We start from the raw sequence: 17,762 nt of genomic DNA on the forward strand, positions 1-17,762 counted from the left end.
AGGTCACCTGATGGAGTTTTTCGGTTCCTTGCCACTGTTGCCTTTGGCTTGCTCAGTTGGGGATATTTGGGGATATTTAATTGAATTAATCAATCAACGATACTATTGATCAGCATTACCGAACGTAGACGTTCCACTAGAAACAAACATTGATGTATTGTTCTAATTTATTACTGTGAAGCTGCTTTGATACAACCTGTGTTGTGAAAAGCGCTATATAAATAAACTTGACTTGACTTGACTTGTGTCTTATAATATTCAAGCACAAGAAAAAACAACAGAAAAACAGTGAGACATCCATCTAGTACAAAACTATTAAAAAGCAGTGCAGTTAAACACATAAAATGTCCTGTGTGAACAGCCACTAAGAGTGTAGTACTCTCAGCTCTGTTTAATACAATTTCACCACTTTTTAAATCCTTTTCACAGAATTCGGTTCAGAAAATGCTTTGAAACGTCTGTCAGTTTCATCTGGACATGATATGAACACTTTTTATCCCCAAATGAAATCTCTGTCTCTTGGTTTCTTTCTTTTTCTCTAACTAGAGTAGTGTGAGAATAAAACATTCATTCACTCTTTATCTTCATCCTGTCTCTCTCTCTCTCTCTCTCGCTCTGTCTCGATCTCACACACTCTCGTCCTGAGCTCTTTAATGATGTTCAATTTTCTCTGGCATGCCAGGACGACATGTGTTAGAATACTCAAGCCCTTTGTCGGGCTGGATTGTGACTGTTTTTGCTGCGACCGTTGTAAATGCTCCTCAAATCCCTGTTGGGGTGCAGGGAGTAAACACTGCCTCATTGTCGGGTCTCTCGGAAAAACGCTGCTACTGTTTATTATGAGCCATAAAATTTGTGGTCTGTTCCTTTATTCAGAAAAAGAGAGAGAGAGACAGGGGGTGTGGGGGGGGCAGAGGGAGAGTAAGATGAGATCATGTTTTTGTTATTATCATCATGTGCTTGCGGGGAAAAATGTCTATCTGCGCCTGGATTAGTCGAGTGGGTGACATCATTGTTTTTGTTTAATTTCTCATGAGAAAGCGAATGCGCACCCCTCTTTTCCTTCAGTCGGACTCTCAAAACGGTTGTGTCATGTGGCGGGTGTCACGGAGATAAAGCAGGCCGGGATCACATCAATGAGTGTGTACTGCGAAGGTTAAGATTCTGCCGCTCACACACACTTCCGTTTGTCGCTCTCCCGCCGCGCGGGGAACTTTACTCATGGGCCACACACGCCAATGAAGAGTCCTAGTAAAATGCACGAGTTTTAGATGGGGTTTTTTTTAACATTGAGGTTAATATCTGATAACTGGCTGATATTCAAATTTTGTCTAAATAAAATATAAAAATTAAACATTAATGCTCAAATCAGTCGAGTTAACCACTAGGCTACAAGTGATCTTAGGCATGTTCACAACAATATAATGTTCAGTATGAAAAATGGATATTCATTTTGAGATTTGCTAAAGATTACAATAAACATTTAAAAGATTTACTTTAAGCAAGGATTAATGAATGACAAATAATTGGAGGAATGAGCATTATACGCAGCATTATAATGTACAGTATGAGAAATGGGGTAGAGAATGATAAAACATTAATTTACTCTAATGCTGATTTCTCCAATTTCTTGATCACCTTTGCCATCAACTAACGCTCACGTAAAGTAGATCTTTAAAAACATTATTCAATAAAACTTAATTGTAATCTTTAGCGAATCTCATTCACAATAGGAGAAATGAGTATGCACAGTTAAATTCTCATGAAGATTTTGTTTTATAATGCTTTAATTTGTAATTCCTCTACTCATCTTCTGAAGGCGCTCCTGTGACCCTTGACCTCGGAGTCATTAAACTTCACCAGGTGTGTGGTTAGAAGTTGGGAGGGCCTCCTTCCGCACCTGGAGGGATTAATGACATCATTGCTCAAATGCTTCATGACATCATCATTTGGATGTTATATGGATTATATAATTGTGTTTAAATGCATGCAGGGGTTCATTTGTGTGATTTCAAGCATTGGAACGCTGTAAATAAAATGGGTGGGATGAGACAGATGGTGCAAAGGAAAGATCCAAGATCCATCTCCGTGTCCTATCTGACACCGTTCCTTCTTTTTCTTCGATTTTTGCTTCCTCATTTGGTTCCTGCATCATCTGTTTGTTTTGCTTTGTTTTGGAGTTTTGTTTTGGATTGCTTCATAAAGAAAACATGTCTTGAATAACTATGGGTAAAGCTCACCCATCTAAAGCAGCGCTTGATGAGTAAAACAAATGATGTCATATCCAGGTGTTTTCCCCCCCATTTCAACTCCCACTCAGAGTTCATGGACTGCGGCAATTTCTGACAAAAGAAACAAAAACCGTTTCCAAAATAATATCCCTCTCCAGCTGCATTTCAACTGAATAACAGAGACATTAGGACACTAGATTAGACCTAATATAGAGAGACGTTCATGTCTGAAGTTATTTTCATCTTTTTCAATAAGTGACGGTAAACACGGTTAGACGATAAATAAAACCATTTATTTGCAAAAGTAGGCTTTCAGCAAACAGTACGGTCACATTCGGTCATATGACAATCCTCAGCGGAAAACCTCTTTTTCCACGTCTTTCATGTTCTAATATTGTTTTTATTTTCTTGCGAGAGGAAATTGAGTTTATACGCCTAGTGAAAAGTGTGTTTTCGAGTGGAAATCCACTATTGTTAGGGGTTTCCTCTGAGAGGGCCGTTGCGATCCCGAGAGGATTCCATTAAATATTTTTACCCCAAATTGGAAAAATAAACCACTATCTGTGCTCGTATTTTGATTTATGTGAAGTCATGGTTTGCCAAGACGCCGCAACTAGATCTCTGATGTCTCAGTGACCTCTGTATTTGGGTAAGTGTGTGTGTAGTCAGGACGTGACGCCAGGGCATGTAATGTTAACACGTTAGCATACACAGCAGAAACTGCGAGGCAATCCCAAAAGGCTGAGACACAGCCTTACTGTGTGTGTGTGTGTGTGCGCTGTATCAGGCAGGTCAGCGACACGGTTTGTGGCAGATGGTCCAAATATGCTTACAGATCTCCCTCTGGGAGTTTAGATAGGGTCGTGGATTGATCTAGTAGACTGTGTATCAGGATATGTCATCACATGTTTGCGTTTCTCTCTCTCTCAGGCACCTGAACAGTGAACACGCCCTGGATGATCGCAGTACGGCCCAGTGCAGGGTGCAGATGCAGGTCGTCCAACAGCTGGAGATACAGGTGGGATGCACGCACAAACGCGAAATCAACATTTCTCCAAAAATCTTGCAAACGCAATGTTCAAGCTGCCTGACTTTTCCTGTTTTTCCTGTTTTCATTTACATTTATGCATTTGCCACATGCTTTATCATTTTTTTAAGAGTTTAGTCTATACGTTTTTGCCTCGTAATTATGTTACGGGTAATGGAGTCGTAAGTGTCAACTTTAGAGGATCAAGGTCTGAATTTGTGTTCACCAATATGGTTAATAGATGCCGACATTTGGTCTTCAATAACTCCCCCGTACTATTTCACATACAGCACTGCACACTTTCCCAGCTGGCATGATTTTCTGCCCATTACATGTCACATAAGTTGATAGAGATCACTGAAGCTTGTAATAGGAAGAGTGATGTAGAGTGCGGGTGCGAGAGAGGAGGCCAGAATATCTGCCTTTGATGGATCCCAATTAGAGAGTTTCCCAGCACTACTCTCATCCCTCCTGCCCGCGGACTCTCGGCAAGCACCGTGGGCTGCCTGTCGCTCGCATATACGTGGTGTCATCTCTAATGAGAGAGCTGATAAGGAGAAGGGTGGACATGGGAAGTGCTAGAGACTTCCTCTGCCCGCGGACACCCTCTGTGTGCCTCTCCACTCTTCTAATGTCGGCCTTAGTGCCAATTGCAGACATTTTTCTAATCAGCTCAGTGGTTTTGTTAATTTTCTTTTAGTAAGGCAGCACAATTAATCAGAAAAATTGCCAAGATTACAATTGAGGTTGTCCTGCTACTTAATAAAATGACAAATCGATTATCAAAAATGTATTAGCATTATTATTATTATTATTATGTAAATTATAAAAAAATATTAAATTCTATAATAAAGATTTTTTTTATAAATTAAATTAATAACATTTAAATTAACAAAATGTAAACAAATCATTTGTCATAATCAAAATAAAAATACATTTAAAACAGTAATAATAAAAAAGACCAGAAAGAAAGAAAAAGTAAATGTTGCATGGATGAAGTGTTTGCAAAAGTCCAGAACTCTCAGGATATTTTTATTTTAACTATAATAAGAAGAATTTGGAGGGATTTTCAATGCAAGGGAATGTTCAAACGTGTCATTTCAGTACGGCCGTAACAGTCTATAACCCTGAAATGCGCTATGTTTAGTGGTAAACAATGTTTTATTGTCCGTGTGAGTAATTTGTTTGGACGCAGAGACTGTCAGAAGAGCGTCTAGTGACAGTTAGGATTGACACTGACAGGACTTCGGTCAAGCACATTAGGTCGCATTAAAGAAACCTTTAGCTATGGGGAAACTGCTCGCACTCCTCAAGCACACGCCAAACTAAAACGCAGGTCAAGTAACCTTACCGTGCCTGCAGCGGTTGAATTCCTCTGCTTTTGGAGCTTTAAATCAACAACATTTAAAAAAAGAAAAGCACGTCTCCTGGACGGGCTTACATTGAGACGGGCACTTCAGGCCCTCCAGCTTTACGTGGCAGAACTACTTCCCATCATCACAGTCAGTCAAACAGACCTAGTAATTGGTCAGCTTCCCTTTTCTTTCCACGCCACCTCCCCTTCATGTTCTCCATCTCGTCTCATTCCCAAAAATAAACCCCTCACAACAAAGCTCTTTCAAAAAACACTGCCCTGCCAGGCACGCGGGCAGCGAGCTCACTTTGTGGCCCACAAACAGCGTTTAAACACGTGTCCAGATCGATGCAGGGGTGATGAGAAGTGACAAGAGAGTCAGTCCACGTCCAAGCGTATTTCCTTTCACGTCTACCTCCGTCCTGTCACCTACTCTGCCCCCAACTCCCCCACCGCCCCGATGCCAACCCAGACCAACCAGAACCACCCTTCGCCAACCTGCTGTCTCTCCCAGCTCACCAGCTCAGATTTTCCACTGTTTTTATTACCCCGCTGACCAGCATGTGGCAGCCCCTCATTAAACACACATATCAGCTAATGGGTGAATAAACAGCCCAGATCTGTGGATGACTCCAGCAACACTGGGCACAGCCGCAGAGCATAAGCACAACACAACAACAGTCTAATCCAATTCTTAGGATGATTTTTACAGTACAGTATTAAAAAACAGCCAGTATCAGGTTGTGGAGTTTGCTAAGACAATCATCGATATTACTGTTGCTCATTTAGGGACTTTTTTCTTTTGACAACGGAGGAACTCTAGCAACCACCTAACAATGCTCAGAATAGCACCTTAGCGACCACTGAGAAACCCTAGCAACCTATAACCATAAATCCTTAGCAACCCCCCCACTCGAGTCACTTCATTAACAACCAAGGAACATCCTAGTAACCACCCAAACACCCTAGCAACCACTCAGCAATGGCCAGCAACCATCCATAGCACCTTAGAAACCCCCTAGTTACCAACCAGAACACCCTGCAACCACCTAGAAACCCCCTAGTAACCAACTAAAACACCCTGTAACCACCTAGAAACCCCCTAACATCCTGCAACCACCTAGCAACTCTCTAGTAACAACCCAAAATAGCCTATCAACCAATCAGAACACTCTAGTAATCGTCCAGAAACCATAGAAACGTCCTAGTAACCACCCATAACACCCTAGACCCCACAAAGTATTGCTCTAGTAACAACCCAGAATAGCTTTGCAACCACCCAGAATAGCTTGACATCATGTCAATGACGTTTGCATGACAGAAATTTTCTTCAGAAGAAAACTGTTCTAATTTAAGTCGCTCAGTCCTCTCGTATGTGCAGATTTTTTTTCTGTGTGGAAAAAAATGACACTTTTAGTGCCACTAAAGTGTATGGTGCCAGTCTTGGAGCATTTTGAAGCAGCGTGTCGCCCCCTGATTAAGAGGGGCCGGCTGCCTCCACACTTCCTCTAAATGGCGGTTAGGAATGTCAAACGAGGGCGAGTGTGGTTACAGGGCAAGTGTCTCTGAAAGAGACGCAGCAATCGAGAGAAAGAGGAAGAGAGGGAAGAAGGACGGTGAGAGAGCTGTTTTGTCCCGGAGGTATCAAGAGCTGTGAAACGGCATGTCAACATCCCCGTGAGCTGACTCAGTTAACAGGCAGAATGCAAAATTATCCTCACAAGAGAATATCTCGAGTCACTCCCTCCTCTCAGCGGCGCCTACAAGAGCGGCACACACTATGACGACACTCGGTTTTTAATGTGCTGTATTGGCATGACAAATAATTGTACACTTGCGCTGCCAAAGCTTTAGCAGCTGCGTATAACGAAAACAGTGTGAAACAAAAATAACATCTATAATTGAAATAAATTAGACAATTTTGTTTTATTCAAAAGTTAAGAAATCTTATTTTTAATGCTAATGAAAAGTAAAGATAAAAGGATAGCATTAAATTATATACATTCAATAATTATTCATTGTCATTTAATTTTTTTATGTTTTATGTATATATTTTATGTTAAAACAAACTGGATAGCAAATACATTCTTTTTTTAATTATGACCTTATATTGTATAATATTTTATAATATTTACATTGTTTTATATTCTTATTTATTATACTGTATTGATCAATAATGCAATTGCTGTGTTAGGCTGGTTGGATGTTTTGATTGCATTACATTTTTGGAGAAATCAATGTACAAATGGCTTACTTATCGTTGTCTCTGCATATTAACACATGGACACATTGAAAAGTGTAAACTTTTATGGATTTGGTCTTGTTTCTAATGTGTGTGTGTATGTGTTTTGTCTAGCTGGCCAAAGAGAGTGAGCGTTTGCAGGCCATGATGACCCACCTGCATATGCGTCCATCAGAGCCAAAGCCTTTCAACCAACCTGTGAGTTCATAACCTTTACCTTCTACCATCTCATACTTACATCCTTTGATAACCCGTTTTTTGATTTTCTCTCTGTATTTTTTTGCATGTAAAGTTCTGTTCAGTGCACAGTATGATCAGTAAATCAACTGTGTAAGGCACTAAAGAGCGCTCTCTATTGGAGAAAGGAGGAAGTGTTGTATTCTTTTTGCCGTCTTCTCTGTGTGTGTGTGTGCTTGGATTGTGTTCCTGGAGAGCAGCTAACTCTATAGTCTCATTGCAGACCCATACGTGTATACATAATAATACCTGTTCACCCTATTCTTGCACTTTACGAAAGGAAGAAATAGTTTATCCTTGCAAGCCATTAAGCACCTTCAACTCAAGTGTAATGATGGACTCCTACAGATTGTGTTTTCTTTGTAGAAGCTACAGCTCCACTTTAGAAGAGTGTTTGTGTACTTAAAGATGCTTGTCACGGCGTAAAAGAAAGTGAGTGTTTTGGGCTGGACTTACCAGATATTTCACAATGCTGCTTTATACGCAGGCATCACAAAGCATTTCCCCTCAAGCCACCAGCTGGCTGTGCAATTATTAGGAATCTAATGAATATTTCATGCTGAGATTGATGAGGAGTCTTATTAAAATATGAAGATGTTGAAATTAATTGTCAATTAGAAGTGGAGTGTCTTAATTTGAGGGGATATAAATGAAGGCGGAGGGCGAAAGTAGGCCGCGTCTCCTGTTTGGAGACAAATTCTCTGGATCAGCTGCCATTAGACGGTAATGGGAAACAGCGACCGGGCCGGGCCGAGTGACCTATAAGAGAACGAGGGAGAGAGAGAATGAAAAAATGATAATTGTGAGTGTGATCAAGAGAAAGAATTAGCATTAAGTGGTAAGGGTGAGCATTGGGGCGGAGCTTAGCACAAGCTCAAACCCGTGTGTGGCATTGACCGCTATTAAGATCGTTGGATGTTTGGCACAGCAAACTGGCGCGGCTCCAGTGTTAATTAAGTACCTGTTAAACCATTTTGCTCCCCTAATTACTGGAGATGGGCCAGGTTGGCTCCTGTGGCAATGAGAATAGAGAGAAAAGAGGGCTGGCACTGTTTAATTCGCCATATTAGCTTCAACCCTGCTACGCCCGCCCCCTCCTCTCGCTCGCTCTATCTCTCGCTGTTCACACGTGCACATGATGGTTTTAATTAGAGCAAAACAAGCAACCCCGAAAAAGACTCCCTGAGCGATGGGGAAAGCTGTTTCCTAGCGCTCCGTGCCCGCCAAAGCTAATTGGGCAGAGCAGGGCCACGATGAGGGCGGGTAACCGCAAGCGTTGTTTGTTGCCAGATTGTTGTTTTACCCCCTCCTACCATGTATCGCTTTGTTTTGTTCCTCTTGTGTGGCTTTAATTGCAGACATTGTGTCACCGAGGAGCCTCGTTTGTGCCTGCGTGTGTCTGAGAAACACGATTTGCGGGGTGCTTTGTTTGAATTTCACCGGGTGAACAGGATCATCTTATAATGGAGTCATTGTGCCAACTGCTTTTGGCATGGATGTGCTGGCATGGATCGCAGGATGTGCTTCTCACAGCGGGAGACCAATGACAATTTGACAATGATTATATTTCCTGGTTTGTAATTGCAACGCTGAAGATTACTGTACTCCACGAAGATGATGCGAATTAGAATCAAGGCTGCGCGGAGACTTAACCCGTGCCAAATAGAGGGAGACAGACATTTATGTTTTTGCACTGTCATTGTTTTGTTTTGTGGTGTATGTATGAATGTGTTTTTGTAAACAACAAAAAATGCAAGCAAATGCTACAACATTGAAACAACATTACATATATGTTGAATACGATATATCGTATTAACCATTCCCTGAAATAAAACGCACTTTTCAAGTTTTAATGCAAATTTTCGTTTAAACAGTTACCTGCATAATACACATTTAGAAGCTTATTTAATTAAATTTGACACAATTACATATGTACTACAAATATTGTTATAGATTATAATATTTATAGTTTAATATTTACAACATTCATTAATTGATTCATTCATTAATTAACATCCTTGTAATTGAATAACATTCAGACTGGTTTTCCAGTATTTTTGAGTGAATTTTGATGATGTGTATATCGCATTTGGTACAATTAGTTTCTTCAAATGTTGGGGTCTGTAAGAGGTATTATATCTTAAAAAAAAAAAAAAGCAAGGAAGCATCAGTTTGATCAACATTGACTATAAAGTCTATATCAAGTAAATGCTGTTTTAAATGATTTTAAAACTTTCTATTCATCAAAAAAACCTGATATTTTTTTTATTATTATTATTATTTTATCATGGTTTCAAACCTATTAAGATGCTCAACTGTTTTCGACAATGAAAATAACAATAAATGATTATTGAACCCTAAATCATCATTAGAATGATTTCTGAAGGATCATGTGACACTGAAAAGTGGAGTAATTGCTGCTGAAATTCAGCTTTGCTATCACTGGAATAAATTAAATTTTGAAGTGTATTAATATAGAGAACACTTATTTAAAACTGTAACAAAATTTGACAATATTACTGTTTTACTGTAGGTTTGATCAGATAAATGCAGTCTTTGTTACATTTACATTTTAAAAAATCTTACCAACCCCAAACTTTTGAATGGTAGCAGACTGTAAATCTTATGATTTATTTGTTGCTTGCAAAAAAATCTAAATACACTATAGGTTTAAATGGCTGCTTATATAGAAATTTGCTAGCCAGCTAATGCTAACCATACAAGTAGTGTATGACCTACTACTAGTATAACAACTAATTGTCATGTAAATAAAGTTCCTATTTTGTTTCTTCTCGTCTAGCTGAACCTGGCCTCTAGCATGTCGCTGTCAAAAAGAGAAAGTGAGGGGTTTCCTGAGGGCTTGCCTCATCCCCCCACCTCTGCCGCAACTCCCATCACCCCCATGAGGCAGGGACCCTCCGTCATCAGTTCCTCCAGCCTGCACGGAGTCGGACCCATCCGTCGGCGCAACTCCGACAAGTTCTGCACCCCCATCGCTTCGGGTCAGTGTCCCGACCGCACAAATACAGCTCATCACACTCTACGTATCGATTTCTACAACACTGCAATATATATGAAATAATCATGGCTGGTTTTGTCTGTTACAGAACTTGCACAGAATTGTGAATTCTACAAAAACGCTGACGTCAGGCCTCCATTCACCTACGCCTCCCTCATACGACACGTAAGTCAGCCTGATGTAGAGATCTGGACTGTGCGCTCTGTGCTCCAGTGCACTTTAGCAGAGTTCAACGGTGTGTGCTGGTAACTAAGGATTTATGCGCATCTCTTAGCTCGGTGTCAGTCATGCTGAAACGCGTGGCACTATCCATAATGCACTGCCTGCCCGTCTGGAAACAGTCCATCAGCTAATGTCTCACTAATAACAGCCATTTGAATCACCTCTTGACACCTGCTGACTCTCTCTCTTCCGTTCTCTCTTCACTTTATTCACCAGGCCATTCTGGAAGCCCCTGACCGACAGCTGACTCTAAACGAGATCTATAACTGGTTTACACGAATGTTCGCCTATTTCAGGAGAAACACAGCAACATGGAAGGTAATGTCCCATCAGATGAAAAGTCGATATATTTTGCACCATGGATGTCTATAATATATGACTAGCAAGTTATGTTAGCATTCCTATTCATCACAACGGCAATCAACAAGCGTTGTTTTGCACCAAAACCCTTCCAAACTAAGCATGAAATAGTGTACTGCAGTGATTTGTTTTTACCTTTATTTTATTTTATTTATTTAATACCAAAAAATTCTTAAGTATTGAAACATTTGACGAAATTTTTCCATTGAACTAAAATATATCATCTGAACAGGCCTTTATACCTTAAATCTTAAGAAACCATCAGTCTGTAGCGGTCAATGTTTAGAAGAGCTTGTTTGCCTATGCTTACCTCCTGGCAATGACTCACAGACATAAAAACAGAGCAACGGACACAATCCTTTGTTCAACATGACCCAAACAACAATAAATCCTCCGTCCGTGCCAATGGATACAGCGGGTACAACAGAGATACGGCCTTCTGTAGAGCTCCAATAACAGTGAGGTTATTAATGACGCCTGGCATCACCCAGACAGCCATGTTATGAGCCGGCCATTCCCAGATCCGTTTTTCTTTTCTTTTTTGGTGTCCTGATGTGCTCTCCTCATTGTTTTGATTGTGTTATGTGGCGTCGGCCTGCCTACTGGTGTTTGGTAGGTGGGAGGAAGTTCAAGTCCATTCGACCTCATTTCCTTTGAACTCTGTACTAAACTTCACTAAAAAGAGGCAAAAGACTCCCTTAAAAACTGGAAATTCAATCAGTCTTTGGCTGCCTGCTGTTTCTATGTATATGCATATGCCAACACAGTTTCTGTATTATCAGTCTATGGGCACGTAGCATTGCAACTCTTATCAGACCGTTTAATTTGGGCTAGTTGATTAGCATGCGCCCTGCTGGTCCGGAGCCAGTTGTGTATCAGCTCCACATCTCCTGACCAGCTCTGACATGCCACAGTCCACTGGAGCCCGCTACAGGAGCGCAGCTCTCCCCTGTGAACCAGCTGCTGTCATACTCCTCCCTCCACCTGTGTGTGTGCTCCACCCCAAGCTTTGATGTCCAATCAGCTGCTTTAACCACATGACGCTCGCTTTCATGCCACCCGTGGAGGGCAGTGCCGATACTAGGCATCAATGAATGGGTGTTGAGTCTGCCTATTTTAATCTCTTAATATTATAAAGTGAACTCTATTTCTTTATTTTTCATGTATCTGCCTCATTGGTCTGGATAAACTTCGTAAAGCAAATTTAAACAACAGAAGTTAATAATAACTCAACCATTTTTTATTTTATTTTAACCAAGCGTACCTTTATGAACATGTAGTAGTAGTAGTAATAATAATAATAATAATAATATGTATTAATATGAATAATAATAACTCAATTACCATATGTTTAACATTTTATCTAAGCATACCGTAAATTGTAATAATAATATTAATTAATAATAATAATAATAATAATAATAATAATAATAGTAGTGTTTTAGGTAACACTTTATTTTACAGTGTCCTTGTTACGTTACATATGTTAAATGTACTTACCATAGTAATAACAGTAAATTATGCATAATTACATACTACTAACCCTCAACCAAATCCAATTAATATTACTCAGTACTTAAATATATAATACACTGTAACAATGACACCTTAAAATAAAGTGTAATTTTCTGCTCTCTCTCTGTTCTCTCTCTCTCTCTCTTCTCTCTCTCTCTCTCTCTCTCTCTCTCGCTCTCGCTCTCGCTCTCTCTCTCTCTCTCTCTCTCTCTCTCTCTCTCTCTCTCTCTCGCTCTCTCTCTCTCTCTCTCTCTCTCTCTCTCTCTCTCTCTCTCTCTCTCTCTCTCTCTCTCTCTCTCTCTCTCTCTCTCCAAAGTGAAAAGCAGACCGGTCATTAAAGGCCTGGGCCGACCATGTAACCGTCCCATTTAGCTGGCCATCTCCTCATCACCCTGCTTAACCATTAGTTCGCCCCTCGGAAAGATGTGCTAATACATCCCTCCTTTCCCAGCACCTCCCATCCACCCCTATCCCCCTGTGGACTAGGAGCTTGGCAAGGTGCTGTCAGGCCGAAGAGAGGAAACGGACACCGCGTAGAGTAGATCTCTATCCTGTCAGTCTGTCTCCTCATTAGCCATTCACGTGGCCTGGAGCCTGGAGCCTGGGCTTAGGAGGTGCTGCCCCACATTCAGACAACACTGGCCCAAGGCTCATTTGTGTGCCTGAGCCTCTGGGGGGGAGGAAGTAGGGAGAGAAACTGAGAAGGTGAGGTTAGAGAGGGACCCAAGGCAGCTGAGGGCACAGAGACAGAACAGCGAGCTAATAGTCTTGAACCGCAGCGGCACCCATGAGCAGTTAGTGAGCTTAGCCAGTGAGAGTTGAGGGGAAGGAGGTGAAAGGGGCAGGAATATCTTTAACAACTCATTTCACTTTTATGAAATTTAACAATTAATGGATCCGTCTACTTTTCCTCCTCCACCTCCTACTGTACCTTTCTCTCTCTCTCTCTCTCTCTCTCTCTCTCTCTCTCTCTCTCTCTCTCTCTCTCTCTCTCTCTCTCTCTCTCTCTCTCTCTCTCTCGCTCTCGCTCTCGCTCTCGCTCTCTCTCTCTCTCTCTCTCTCGCTTTCTCTCGCTCTCTTTCTCTTTTATTTTAATAACTGCACATTCTCACTCGTCTTCCTCTCTTGCTAGTCATTTGGCCCGGTATTAAATATAGAAATGGAGATACATGTTCTCCGGTGCTCTTAATGGCCATCTATATTTCATGAAAAGTCAGGTCCGGAGAGTAGGGGGAAGTCATTGATCAGTTAGAGGGCAGCTCTTATTCACAAGATGGACACCAGCTGGGTCATTCTACAAAACTGCTGCTGTTTGTGTAAAATGACTTGAACAATGAAGGGCTGATGCTAACTTTTACTGTTACTATAAAAATTTTTCTACAAAATCTGCTAGCTGTATTTGCAAAAACAAATTAATTTTGATGAAAACTAAATATATGAAGCTATATATATATATATATATATATATATATATATATATATATATATATATATATATATATATATAAAATGCTCACCGAGGCTGCACTTATTTTATCAAAAATACAGTAAAAACAGTAATATTGTGAAATATTATTACAATTTGAAGTAGCTGTTTTCTAATTTAATATAATTTATTCTTGTGATGGCAAAGCTGAATTTTCAGCATCATTACTCCAGTCCTCAGTGTCACATGATAATTCATAAATCATTCTAATTTGGTGCTCAAGAAACATTTTATTGTATTATCAATGTTGAAAATTGTTGTGCTGCTTAATATTTTTTTGTGGAAACTGTAAAATATATTTTTTTGTTTTTACTATTATTTAATATACCACTTTTTAATGAATCGAAAGTCCAAAGAATAGCATTTATTTGACATAGTAATCTTTTGTAACATTATAAATATCTTTACTGTCACTAAACTTTTGAGTGGTAGTGTATAATACTATACTGTATATATACAGTAGATGTGGAGATATTATAGTATTCTCAGTCTTCCATTAATTTCCCCATTACTTTTCTGAATTTCACAGTTGTAGTTTAAAAATGATCATGTATTTGAAGTGGGGAATATTTGTAACCCACACTGATCATTTCTCTGTGCCTTATTCTTGTAAAGAATATTAAAGTCAGATTTTTTTTTTTTTCTCAGTGGAGGATTTATCCTGATGTCTGCACGACATATTTAATTTTGCTGGTACACTTGTACTTCCTTTTGTATGAGGCTATGGCCTTGGTGTCCCTGGTAGACTGTGTAGTTTTTAAGCCCCCTGTGTCTGAGATTTGCTTTCTTAATACACATTCCTGGTCCAATGAGAGATTCTTTTCAAAAAAAGTTGTTTTTTATCAATATTGCAAAATCTGAATATCATGTTTCACACTGGAATGAAAGTAAAATGCATTGCAAATGCCATTTTAAGCTATACAGTATGTACTGTACGTCACTGTCGCTGTTCATTTCTTGGCTGAGATGGTGAAATAGTGACCATAGCGTCGCTCCTCTTCATGTGGGCACAGTCACCAAAATAACAGAGACCCGTTTGACATACGCATCACGCGTGCCATCTTTCTAATATAGCCACCACCCCTCCAGTCACTCATGTGGTCTCACTCACACACACACAGCCAGGCGGGCATTTTGTTTATGTCTGCAGAGGCTGACCCCCTTTAAATTGCTGCTAATGTTTTAACTGGGAGAATTAGTCTTTCATCACGGATGGGAATGCAAATAAAATCGGTGAGGTGGCAGGCTGAAATTGGGGTCATACTCATTTGCAAAACTAAGCATCATCGCTCCTGCGCGGGGAAATTTATTCAAAGAAGGGAGGCCTCGCCTGATTATGGCACTTGTAATTATGGTTAGGAGTGATTCCGGCATCAGCAGTCCCTCCCTCATGGATTCGGGGGGAAAAAAAGAGTGCGTCGGAAAAAATACACAGGATTTAATTATACACGAATTAAAATTGGTAATGAAATTGGGCATGAACAAACTACAAATAGCAGATGAAAAGGAAGGGACCTCCCTTGGGGGTGTTATTCTAGATAGTGGCTGATTAGTGAAATTTAAAATAAAAAAAGCAGGGGGTGGGTTTGCTGATGGTGGTGGGGGGATAGGGCGCATCGTTTCTTATTTTTTTTTCTTATTTTTCAAAGATGGAGTTTTTTTTTTTTTTAAACTCCCACTGTTATGATGGTGTGGCACCACATTGTCACTTCCCCTTGGTAGAATGTGCACTTAATTGGTTGTGTGTGTCTGTGAGATGGTGCGGGCGGGGGAACGGGGTTCGAGATGGAGAGATACGCTCAGTCGACATGTCCCCGTCTGAGCCGTGCAATCTTTTGTGCTCATCATCACGTGCGCTCTTTTAATTAGAAAGCAGGTATAAGATTTATGCCATTATTAAAGGCTGTTTATATCAGGCCTCGCTATAATTGCATTTTCAGCAATGACAGCGGCGCGGTCGCGATTCTGCTTAAGATACCTATGGTGTAGAATCATGGCTGGAACGAGAAACTAACTACTACTTTTTGCTCTCTTGTCTTCTCTGTATGTCCCGTCGCCGTTACCTAGAATGCTGTGCGCCATAATCTGAGTCTGCACAAGTGCTTTGTGCGGGTCGAGAACGTCAAGGGTGCTGTGTGGACCGTGGATGAAGTGGAATACCAAAAGAGGAGACCACCAAAGATGACCGGGTACGTAGACTCACATGGGAAAAGGGATAGTTCACCCAACAGTGAAAATTCTGTCATTGTTTATCACTCTTGTGTTGTTACAAACTACTATGGCCTCCAAAATGATCATAAAAGGACCATAAAAGTTATCTATATTTGACTCATGCACTATATTCAAAGTCTTCTGAATCTACATATCTATAAAAATACCATATTATTTCCGGTATTACGAGAGCACGGTATATTTTATAACTTATAACCATATATTTCATTAAGTGATAGAATGTAAATATACTTCTACTTGAATCTTATCCTTAAAACATGGTCAATACTCATTATAGATGGGTATCAGACAAACATGACACTAAAATAATGCAATAATCAACATTAATAACTAAATAACATAAAATCTATCACAAATGTATCACACCCTAATGTACATAACTGATTGAAAAAAGATCAAATTAAGACTATTTATATAAAATATAATGTGTAATATATGGCAAAAACCGTAGTAAAATTACATACTGTGTAGTTTTTTAACAAACAAACTGAAATATATTCACTGTTCACTAAAAACTCTGCTCTGCTGTAGTTCTTAAATCAAATATGGCATCTTCCGGCAAGTTGAGTGAGGTTTGAAGTGACCAGTGACATCATTGATATCAAATAGTTGTGCTGCCACTCATGGCTCGCTTAAGAACGCCTGCTCAGAATTTCTGTAGCTTTACAGACTGAAATAGGAGCCTGTCCAAAGTCATACAAATCGCAATAACCTGCGAAACACTGGATTAAAAGAGCACTCTTTAAGTGTAGACTATTTATTGAGTGGAAGTCCCAAAAACAGGCTTTATTCCTGTAGCTAAAGCGTGAGCTTGTAGGTCTGCTCTGTAAGTGGGGCTGTAATCGTTATTGGCATGTATGATTACCCTAATGGGCTTCCCATCATTACCCTATTACTGACTCTCTAGTCAAAAGCACAAAGGTCTCTTTTGTGCCTCGCCTGCTTGTGTTTGGAAGTGCATGCGTGTGTGTTGGTGTGCCTGTGTGTTTTTCCCGTCTGTGTCTACACTGTTTAGGGTACATTGTGAGCAGATGCACAGCAGAAAAGCGTGCCTGCTTGCATTTGTACAAACAGATGTTACACGCCGTCTCAAGCTCTGCCAGAGAGACGACGGCAAATTACCCAGCCGACGGCCTGCCCGCCAGATTTCAGCCCTGTAGCGCACAGACACAAAAGCGAACAAACAGTAGTGTGTGTGTGTGCAGTTTATGCTGTGTCAGAATGCATGTGTTACTCTCTATTGTTTAACTTTTCTATTTATCTTGTGTAAATAGAATAGTGCCTCAGCCTTTTTCATGGGTTTAGGAGCTTTTTTAACAGACTCTGGTCAGCTCGTAATCCACACGTGTACTTAATCTTTCTTCTTCTCCTTCTCAGAAGTCCCACTCTTGTGAAGAATATGATTTCTGGGCTGGGATTTGGCTCCCTTAATGCCAGCTATCAGGTAAGCGCGTGTGGTTTTTCAGTATGTCAAATCAACATGCAAGCCTTATACATTCATCCACATTGAAAATGATGGGGAAATGAATATGATGTACATTTTTTTCTAGTTACTCTATCCTCCCAAATTTTTGTTGGTTGAAATATCGCACTTTAAACGTTTGATTCTCTGACAATTTGTCAAACCAGTTCAGTGTTCAAGGATTCATTAGCAAATCGGTCTGATTTTATATTTGCATTGAAAATAAAGTCTTTAAAGTCGTTTCTAAATATGAATATACATTTTTCTAGAGGTCTATAATATTCAGTTCGCTACGCTGTTGCCATAGTGAGATCTGAAATGAGTGAATCTTTCTTTTCAACGAATTAGTCTAAAGGTTTCGTTACATGAAGTGAT

The 17,762-nt window shown here is 40.1% G+C and overlaps 1 protein-coding gene across 1 annotated transcript in view; it reads left to right on the top strand.

Annotated features, from left to right (window-relative positions):
- foxp4 (forkhead box P4) overlaps positions 1 to 17,762 on the top strand; it is a 125,086-nt gene that overhangs the window by 101,656 nt on the left and 5,668 nt on the right. The window contains 7 exon segments of the mRNA XM_081358511.1: positions 3,162 to 3,249; positions 6,969 to 7,052; positions 9,892 to 10,093; positions 10,199 to 10,275; positions 10,549 to 10,650; positions 15,761 to 15,882; positions 17,303 to 17,369. Coding sequence (XP_081214637.1) covers positions 3,162 to 3,249; positions 6,969 to 7,052; positions 9,892 to 10,093; positions 10,199 to 10,275; positions 10,549 to 10,650; positions 15,761 to 15,882; positions 17,303 to 17,369 — 742 coding nt within the window.

The sequence above is a fragment of the Scardinius erythrophthalmus genome (genome assembly GCF_964197995.2).
Source record: "Scardinius erythrophthalmus genome assembly, chromosome: 25".
Taxonomy (NCBI): Eukaryota; Metazoa; Chordata; class Actinopteri; order Cypriniformes; family Leuciscidae; genus Scardinius; species Scardinius erythrophthalmus.